Here is a 10,408-nt window from a genome sequence, read left to right on the forward strand (position 1 = left end):
AGACCCTCTGGTGGGTTTTCAGAGACATTTTAATTGCAAGGGAGGAAATGAACCATCGTTCTTCCACAAAGCAGCAGGCAGATTCGAACTGCGTGCTTTCAGGATTGCAGCGAAGCTTTTTACTACTAGGCTACCAGAGCTATGAGTGGCATCCACTTCCTAAATATCATGACTCTGGAAGCTATGAACTTTGATAAATGTCGATAGTTGTAGAGGGGCTTCAGGCCTTTTGTTCATAGAGTCGCTATGCGTCATGCTTGACTCGAAGGCAGTCAACAATAACAATATACATGTAACACATGCTGTTGTTATGTGCCGTCAAGTCGCACATAGGCAGTAATATTACATATATAATACTATCTATGTACATATCAGTATATACATCTAGATAGATAGATAGATAGATGATAGATCAATCTATCAATCTAGATGTATATGGATCTCTGGTGGCTTTGTGGTAAGGAATTGTGCTACCAACCCACAGATACGCAGTTAGAATCTACTGGCCAGGTGAGCTTTGGTGGCCTAGTGGCAAGAAGCTGCACTGCAATCCCAGAGGTGCGCAGTTCTAATCCACCAGATGCCCTGCTGGAGAACAGGGGCAATCTCCTCTTGTACCAGTCAGATCTGATTTGATGGTATACACACACACACACACACACACACACACTAGCCCACTGATAGTTCTATGGAAGAAAAATGGACAGCCTCTTCCCATGTGATTGATTGTCTCTGAAAAACTCCCTAAAGCTTCAGCTCCGATTTGGTTCTGACTCAAGAGCACACAACAACAACATCTAGATGACATATTCCATGTTCTCTATGTCATCTGTGTATCTGTGTGTTTATATACATGCGCAGATACACACATGCTATTGTTAGGGGCTGTTGAGTTCACTGCCACTCATCGCGACGCAGCGAACCACAGATTGAAACCTTGCTCTGTGTGGTGCGGTCCTCGGGGCCTCCGACACACTCGAGTCCACTGTTGCCGTCACTATGTTAGTTTGTCTCGTACTAGGGAGAGTGCCCTCCCTGGTGGTGAAGTGGTTAAGTGCATGGTTGCCAGAGTTGCCTGTTCAAACCCACCAGCACCTGCACCTGCTAATCTGCTCCCCTGAAGGCCGCCTAGGAAGCCCCCAGGGGCAGCTCTCCTTGGTCACCTTGGGTTGCTGTCAGATCCAGTTCATTGGCACCCCCCCCCAAAATGTACATACATGTACTTTTATTTCTGTTAAAAATGATACACATGTACTTTTATCAAACATTACTGTAATAAAATGACATTGTATATTGCACAATTCTAGCTATTATAGTAAAAATAATCTTTATAAAGCATGCATAAACATACGTATAAACTCAGCAGCAATATATGTTGTATGTTAAGTGCTGTTGTATTGAAACTGACCCTCCAGCAGGTTTTCAGAGTCTGTAAATCACTGGAAAAACGGGGAGATTGCTCATCTTTCTCCCACACAGTGGCTGGGGGGATTCATACCGCCAGCCTGTGGACTAACAGTGCAGCTCCTTACTGCTTGGCTACTAGAGCCCGTAACAACCACCTGTATAAACCAGATACTAACGGTTAGAAAGGGTATTCAATAGAAGAATAAACAAGACTTCTGAGCACACAGACCACAGAGCAGGAGGCCAGGGAATGAAAAGAAGCCTGTGTTAGTGGTGTCGGCTGCTAGAACTAGAATACCACAGGCGGATGGCTTCACAATTTAAAAACGCCCCTCTCTCCTCGGCCCCTCGGCCCCTCGGCCTCACAGTGTGAGAGGCTATTACCTTGTGTGCCATTGAATCAGAACCGACTCACAGCTGACCCCCTGTCGGTTTCCAGAGGCTGTTAAGTCACGTGAGAGGAGATTGTCCATCTCTCCTGCACAGAGCAGCTGGTGGATTCGAACCGCCTGCCTTGGAGGTGGAGGTGGAGCCACCAGAACGATGTCTGAGTTCGGAGCACTGGCTGTGGAAGAGTCTGTCAGCTCAGGGTCGTTCCTGGGCCTTCAGCTTCAGACTCCTGGGCCTTTGGGGCTCTTCATCTGCCGGCCCTTCTTTCGTCCCATCCAGCCTCTGCTCACTTGCTCACCCTCTTTTTCTGTCTCCAGACACACTTATTCCGCCCCATCAGCCTTACAAAGCTTCCCAAAGGGGAGGATTTGCAAGGACAGCATTCCGCCCACAGTGAACCCCGTCCTTGTTCCGCAGGTCCGCCTCTTGGGGGTGGTGTCCAAAGGTCAGCCGACGCTGGTGGTGATGGAGCTGATGGCTCATGGAGACCTCAAGAGTTACCTCCGCTCGTTGCGCCCAGAGGCCGAGGTGAGCTGCCCCTCAGGGACCCCAGCAGGGCCTCTGCGCCTGGCCCAGGGCACGCGTGTCCCTGAACATGAACCCGTTGCAACTTCAGAACAACCCTGGCCGCCCTCCCCCGACCCTGCAAGAGATGATTCAGATGGCGGCGGAGATCGCCGATGGCATGGCCTACTTGAACGCCAAGAAGTTCGTTCACCGGGACCTCGCGGCGAGGAACTGCATGGTGGCCCACGACTTCACCGTCAAGATCGGAGGTCAGTCTGCTCTCTGCTCAGAGGGGTTGAAGAAGTCCAAGGTGGATTGCAAAACAACTCTCTGACTTTGAGGGAGCTCTGGTGGCCTAGTGGGTAAGGAGTTAGACTGCCAACCCAAAGGCAGGCAGTTCAAATCCTTCAGCTGTTCTGTGGGAGAAAGGTGGACATTCTCTGCCTGGGCAATTGATAGCCTCTGAAAACCCACTGAAGGGTCAGCTATGGATTGGTTCCAACTTGACAGCAATGAGAGTTTTGCATTTTCTATAAGTGCAAAGTGTTCTCCAACAATGTAAAAGGTGTGCGGGGGGATGAGAGATGAAAACCCAAGTCTTGAGACTCTCATTCCTTTGCATTCACTCATTCATTCATTAGCTCACTCCTTCAAGTCTTCAGACATTATTCAGTGCCTGCTTTCTAGGGTAAGATGTTACAGTTGGTGGTAACAACCCAGCTGGGAGGAAGGCATCCTGTTCCTGCCTTCACACTGCTTAAGTGTATCTGTACCCTCCAGAACAGTAGCCACTGGTCATACATGGCCATTAGAACCAATGAAAAGAAATTAAATGGTCACACTGACCACATGGTAAGAGCTCAGGAACCATATATGGCCCTCGGCTACCCAGCTGCACCACAGGAAGTTTGAACCATGCTGATTTGTTGTTATGACTCCTCAGGACGGATGGTGAAGAGATTGAGATTGTTCACAGCTTTAGTTGCTTGGCTCCACAGTCAACACTCTTGGGGCCAGCAGCCAGGAAATTAAAAGATGTATTGCAATGGGAAAGTCTGCTATTCGGGACCTTTCCAAAGTACTGAAGAGCAATGGTGTCTCTCTGGAGACTAAGGTGCATCTGATATAGGCCATGGTCTTTGCAATCACTTGCTATGCATCAGAGAGTTGGACAATGACTAGGCATGATAGAAGGAGAATTGATGCCTTTGAGCTGTGGTGCTGGAGAAGAGTATTGAATGTACCATGGACTGCTAGGAAAACAAACAGAATCATCCTGGAGAGGGTAAAACCAGACTGCTCCTTGGAGGCAAGGATTCTGGGGCTTTGTCTGACATACTTTGGACATGTTGTAAGGAGGGACAGGTCCTTGGAGAGGAACATCATGCTTGGGAGGGTGGAGGGACGGCGCAGTAAGGGAAGACCCTCTATGAGGTGGATTGATTCAGTGACTGCGGTAATGGGGGTAGGTGTGTCGGAGACAGTGCGATTGGCACAGGACAGAGCAGAGTTAAGGGCTGTTGTACATAGGGTCGCTATGAGTCACAGGCGATTCGACGGCACATAACAACAACAACAACTACCCCATGAACAACTGCAGATCTAAACATTCCGCTAGAGTGTGGCACCCTCAGGATCTCCTCTGTGCCAAAGCCCATTGTTGTTTCAGTCACAGTTGAGGGTCTTCCTCTTTTTCACTGAACCTCTCCTTGTCCTGCTCTGATGCCTTTTTTCCAAGAACTGGCCCCTCTTGACAACATTCCCGGAGCCTGAGATGACATTTCAGCGTCCTGACCTCCAGAAGCGTCTGGTCCCAATTCCTCCAAGACAGACTTGCTTGTTCTGTTAGCAGTTCGTGGGATATTTGATACTCTTCACCAACACCACAATTCAAAGGTGTCAGGTCTTGGACCTTCCTTACTCATCATCCAGCTCTCACATGCATTTGAAGCAGCTAAAAATACCATGACTTGAGACAGAGGCACCTTTGTCTCTAACTGATGGCATCTTTGCTCTTTATTGCTGTAAAGAAGGACTTAATAGCAGATTTGCTCAATGCAACACAGCTTTTGATTTCTTAACTGCTGCTACCATGGGGTGTTGCGTGCAGATCCAAGTAAAATTAAATCTTTGACAACTTCAGTCTTTTCTGATTAAGCATGATAGATGCAAGACCGTTGTTAAGTGCTGCCATCAAGTCAAAACCGACTCATAGCTGACCTTCCAGTGGGTTTTCAGACCTGTTAACCATGCGGTAGATTGCCCATCTTCCTCTCATGGAGCAGCTGGTGGATTTGAACCACTTGCCTTTGGGGTGGCAACGTGGCTCTTCACCCACCAAAGTCATGGGAGGCCACCAGAGCACCCTACAAGGCCGTGAAGAGTAGGCAAAGCTCTTGGAAGGAAGTCAAGTGCTCTGTGAGGGAGAAAACCTAGGGCTCGTGGTGGCTCAGGAAGCCCCCAGCAGGGAAGTGATCAATGAGAGGAGACTTGCAGGGAGAGAAGAGGCTGGCCTGCGTGATGCCAGGACTCAGGGCTGGAAGCAAGGCTGATGTGGTTGGAATTGTGGAGGGAGTTGGAGGAGCCTGCAGCATGAGGCTGAGAAAAGGGACCGGAACTGGTCCCACGGGGATCTCGAATGTCCTGTGAAGTCATTTAGATAGTATCCTGTTTAGCCAATGGGAGACAGGAAACGATGTCATCCTACTTGCAACCCCTAAGGCTTTTCATCCTATGTAAGCATAGGACACAGGAAGTGATAGGATCCTATCTCTGATCCCAAAGGCATTATCCTATACATAAGCATGGGACACAGGAGGTCATAGTCCCCTAGTTATAATCCCCAAAGACATTGGCTTACATAAGCGTGATTTTTCTACTAATGAGCCCAAAATCCATTTCCTGCACACCTGTCGGAAAACAGGAAGTGTTCTGCTCCCCTTTCTAGTGGCCTCTTTTGGGTGGTATGATGTCGAAGGACTGTGGGGTTGGAAGGATCCTGCAGGTGACACATGAGTGAGAAGCCTGGGTGCAATCCAAGCACTGGCGAGATGTGGGTGTATTAGAGAGAGATGCAGAGACAGCCCTGGGGTGGGAGCGGTTAAAGTGCTTGCCTGCAAATCCAAAGGCCCGTGGTTTGAATCCAGTAGCAGGAAAGGGGCAAGGCATCTCTGCTTCCATGAAGAGGACATCGTAGAAACCCAGTTCCGCTCTGTCCTGTATGGTTGCTGTGGATCAGAGTGGACTCAGTGGGAGTAGGTTTGATTTTGGGGTGTTGTTTTTGTTTTGTTTTGTTTTTTTGCAGAGGGAACATGGATAGGCCTTGCTGTGGCCTTGAACATGGAACAGGTGGGAGGAGGGTTCCTGGCTGGGCAGCCTGCAATTAATGGGGTCCTGTCTAGGGGGGAGCAGTAGTCTTTATAACAAGTAGTCTTGTTACAACCAAGTTCAGGAGCATGTCCCCACAATCTCAGAGAAGGAAGCATGGTTGAGAAGGGGATTCCGAGCTGCAGGCCAGGGCCTTGCCCTTTTCCCCTTGGTGGTTCTTCTGTCCCTATGAGACCACCTCCGGGCTCCACGAGGGGTGGGGATGGCGGGCTTCTGCCATAGGCTGACGGTTAAGAGCAATGAACTGTGTGTTGTCAGACTTTGGGATGACCAGAGACATCTATGAAACTGATTACTACCGGAAAGGGGGCAAGGGCCTACTCCCGGTGCGCTGGATGGCCCCTGAGTCACTGAAGGACGGCGTCTTCACCACATCTTCTGACATGTGGTGAGTTGTGCGTGCATGAGTCCCCTCATGTGACCCTCACCCATGTCCCCTCACCCCCAGTCCCACACTCCTGTGAAGCAGCCGAGCGTGCTTTCCTCATGCCCCTTCTCTCCCTGCTGAGGACGTGGCCCAGTCACCTCAGTTTCCAAGGCCTCTGTACACGGTGCATGGATGGCTCCACTAATCAGTCAGCTGCAGTCTTAGTAAATGAAGAGAGAGAGAGAGAGAGAGAGAGTGTGTGTGTGTGTGTGTGTGTGTGTGTGTGTGTGTGTGTACACGTGTGTATTTGCATGTGTATAATGTCTATGTGATATGTGTAGTTTGTATTTGTGTCTACACATGAATGTGTGAATATATACGTACATTGGCACACACACGGGCGTGTATGTATATGAGTGGGGCCATGTATGAGTGCCTGTGTGCTTATTTATATGTGTGTATGTGTAGAGACTAAGGTGCGCCTGATCCTGGCTATGGTCTTCGCAATTACGTGCTATGCATCAGAGAATTAAACAGTGACTAGGGATGACAAAAAGAGAATTGATGCCTTTGAGCTGTGGTGCTGGAGAAGAGTGTTGAATATACCATGGACTGCTAGGAGAACAAACAGGTTTGTCCTGGAGAGGGTGAAGCCAAAATGCTCCCTGGAGTCAAGGATTCTGAAGCTTCGTCTGACATATTTTGGGCATGTTGCAAGAAGGGACTGGTCCTTGGAGAGGGACATCATGTTTGGGAGAGTGGAGGGACGATGCAGGAGAGGAAGACCCTCGATGAGATGGATCAATTCTGTGAGTGGAGTGGTGGGAATGAATGTGTTTGAGAAGGCGAGGTTGGCACAGGATAGAACGGCCTTTAGTGCTTTTGTACATAGGGTCACTATGACTCGTAAGCAACATGTGTGTGTGCAGGTATGTATATGTTTGCCTGTGACTGTGTGTACATACATGTAGGTGGATGTATACACGTGTTCGTGTATATAATGGGTGTGCGTGCATATTAGCATGTTTGAGTGTGACTGTCTAGGTGTGCATAGATGTGTGTGTGTGCACATGTGTCTGAACATGCTTAAGTGTGAACGTGGGTGCTGTAGACACACCTGTAAATGTGTTTGTGCATGTTGATGTATGTGCGTGAGTGCCCGGGTATGTATGTGCATGTTTGTATTGGACATGTATAAGTGTGAGTGTGTGTAAACGGAGATATATATGCACATGAGAGCCTGTGTCTATTGGGTGTGCAGATGTGTGAATGTGTCAGTGTGTGTTGTGGGAACAGAGTGTAAATAAACAGGGGGGTGTGTGTGTGTACATGTGTGTATTGGGTGTGCATGTGTATGAGCCTATTAGAGTGTGACTAAACAGATGTGTGTGTATGCTTGTATGTGTACATATGTGTATTGGATGTGCGTGTGGGTGAGTATATTAGAGTGTGAGGTGGGAACAGAGTGAGTAAACAGACACATATTGGGGGTGTGTGTATTGGATGTGCACATAGATGAGTATATTAGAGTGGGACGTGGGAACAGTGAATAGACACGTATTGGGGGATGTGTATTGGATGTGCGTGTGGGTGAGTATATTAGAGTGTGAGGTGGGAACAGAGTGAATAAACAGACACATATGGGGGTGCGTGTGATTATTGGGTGTGCATGAGTCCAGGTGCTTGAGTGTAAACGTGGGTGCACCGTGCATGAACGTGTGTATCTCTGTGCCTTTCTGTGACTTCTGTGTCACTCCCCTCACTGTCGCACTCAGGTCCTTCGGCGTGGTCCTTTGGGAAATCACCAGCTTGGCAGAGCAGCCTTACCAAGGTCTATCGAACGAGCAGGTGTTAAAGTTTGTCATGGATGGGGGGTATCTGGATCAGCCGGAAAACTGTCCGGATCAAGTGTGAGTAGCAGGGAGTGGGTTCTGTGGGGATGGCGAAGCAGCCCTGCTCTTTGCACAGACGCCTCCTGTGTTTCCATCAGTACCTAACCGTACACGCCTGCTTATAACTGCTCCTCCTCCTTACGCACACTTGTTATTTGCACATCTTGTCTCTGTCTGTGTGTCTGTTTGCACAGCCTGTCCTTCCCTGCATGCTGTGTTTGTATCATCTCCTTACTTACATGCCTCTATTTGCATAGCATCGTTTGACACATATGCCTGCGTCTTTCCTCCAATTCTTTATGCGTGTTTGTGTTCGCCTATCACATCTTTACATGTTTGTATGTTTGCACAGCTCATGTCTTCACTTAGGTTTATATTTGCATTTCCCAGCTTTATGCTCGTGCTTTGTACTGATGTGTGTGTTTGCAAAGCCAGCTTTTTTGTGTGCACGCACACACTGGCACGTTCTGTCTTTATCTGCCTGCCTTATTTGAGTCTCCTGCCTTTTATAGGAATGCTTGTCCTTGCATCATCTCTTAGGAAGTTTATTCGAGAACCCTGGAACTGTGGTTGTCTCAGGAGAGTGGAGCTGGGGTGGGGGAGCAGCTCATGTTCTGTCTATTTCTTAGACACGTGAAGTTTCATCAAACATAATTTTTATGTCTTCCAAAAGTTGCTTTTTTATAAAAAATCTTCACTAAAGGACAAAGCGGGTTGGACACACACACACTTAGACAATGGGAAAATTTACTGGCATTGCTAAGAATCCGCTAAAGAAGGGTCTGTCCTTGCAAGTTAAAATCGTGTCTGTTCTTCTAAGTTAACAAAAAGAAAGAAAAAAAAAGGTGACCTCGTGGGTAACCAGCTCCGAAGCAGGGGGTTCGAATGCACCCGTGGAGAAAGATGAGCAGTCTGCAGCCTCTGAACACACCTGGGAGGGCTAGCTAGCAATTAATTGCTTCTGACTTGTGGGCAGTGAGCTGACTTTTTGGTTTTGATTGGCTTAACCATCCCCCCCACCAAGAGGCAACAAAATATACGTCATGGAACGAACCAAGCCATGGAGAAGCGAAGGATATAACCAGGGTAATGGGCTGAGCTCAGGCAGCCTCAGGAGAAGCCCTCACTGGCCTGGCCTGCGAAGGGGACAGTCCCTCTGGCTTGCTTTGTGCTACCAGTAGAATTGCCGTCCCTGTGCCCTGGCACGTGAGTGCCACCTGGTGTGAGCAGCCTGCCCGGCAGGCAGCCACAGGGGTGAGGCCTCTCGGCAGATCCCTAATGCTGGGATGCCTCCCACACTCACTGTCCTGTCCCCCCACAGACCTGTCCCCCACACAGACACATCCCCTCTTCTGAACAGTTCTCCACACTGACGTGTCCCCCTGTGCTGGCCTGTCCTCCACACTGACCTCCCCCAACACTGACCTGTCTCCCCTGCTGAGCTGTTCCCCACATCGACCTGTCCCCTGTGCTGGCCTGTCCCCCACACTGGACTGTTCCCCACCATGCTGACCTGTCCCCCACACTGGCCTCTCCCCAATGCTGACCTGTCCTCCACAATGACCTGTCCCCCACAATGACCTGTACCCCACGCTGACCTGTCCCCCTCCACGCTGACCTGTCCCCCACAGTGACCTGTCCCCCACGCTGGCCTGTCCCCCACCATGCTGGCCTGTCCCCCATGCCGGCCTGTCCCCCCCAATCTGGCCTGCCCCCACGCCAGCCTGTCCTCCATGCCAGCCTGTCCCCCATGCTGACCTGTCCCCCACGCTGACCTATCCCTCTTTCTCACAGCATCACCCTGATGCGCATGTGCTGGCAGTTCAACCCCAAGATGCGGCCGACTTTCCTTGAGATCGTCGACCAACTCCAGGACGACCTGCACCCCAGCTTCCCGGAGGTGTCCTTCTTCCACAGTGAGGAGAACAAGGCGCCCGAGAGCGAGGACCTGGAGCTGGAGTTCGAGGACATGGAGAGCGTCCCGCTGGACCGCTCCTCGCACCTGCAGCGGGACGAGGTGGGGGGCCGGGACGGCGGGTCCTCGCTGAGCCTCAAGAGGAACTATGACGAACACATCCCCTACACCCACATGAACGGGGGCAAGAAGAACGGGCGCATCCTGCCCCTGCCCCGCTCCAGCCTGTCCTAACGCGCCCAGCCCCCACCTCACGTCCGAAGAACTCCCCCAAACTCAGGATCTCACAACTCTGCTTCAGCGCCAAGCCTGCCTCGGAGACGGGGACCACGCGGTCGTGGTCACCTTAGGACCGGACACACAGCTGTCTGATCGCCAATCCGACTCGCCGTCCGCGGAGTTAACTGTGAACACGGAGGGGACGGGGTCTCCCCAACTGCTGGGCTTCCGGCACCCGTCAAGTCAACATGTCCTTATTCTCGTTCCTTTTTATCCTCGTCGATGGACAGAAAGCACCTGTTTCTATGAGGATTTTGTTTTTGG

At 50.3% G+C, this 10,408-nt stretch overlaps 1 protein-coding gene across 1 annotated transcript in view; it reads left to right on the forward strand.

The window, feature by feature from the left end:
- Positions 1-10,099, forward strand: part of INSR (insulin receptor) — a 219,832-nt gene extending 209,733 nt beyond the window's left edge. The window contains exons 21-25 of the mRNA XM_006902677.1: positions 2,215-2,325; positions 2,414-2,573; positions 5,950-6,079; positions 7,834-7,968; positions 9,745-10,099. Coding sequence (XP_006902739.1) covers positions 2,215-2,325; positions 2,414-2,573; positions 5,950-6,079; positions 7,834-7,968; positions 9,745-10,099 — 891 coding nt within the window. The remainder of the gene's footprint in view (positions 1-2,214; positions 2,326-2,413; positions 2,574-5,949; positions 6,080-7,833; positions 7,969-9,744) is intronic.
- Positions 10,100-10,408: the final 309 nt, after the last annotated feature.

This window comes from Elephantulus edwardii, unplaced genomic scaffold (assembly GCF_000299155.1).
Source record: "Elephantulus edwardii isolate Elephantulus edwardi_28Jun2011 unplaced genomic scaffold, EleEdw1.0 scaffold00438, whole genome shotgun sequence".
Classification (NCBI taxonomy): Eukaryota; Metazoa; Chordata; class Mammalia; order Macroscelidea; family Macroscelididae; genus Elephantulus; species Elephantulus edwardii.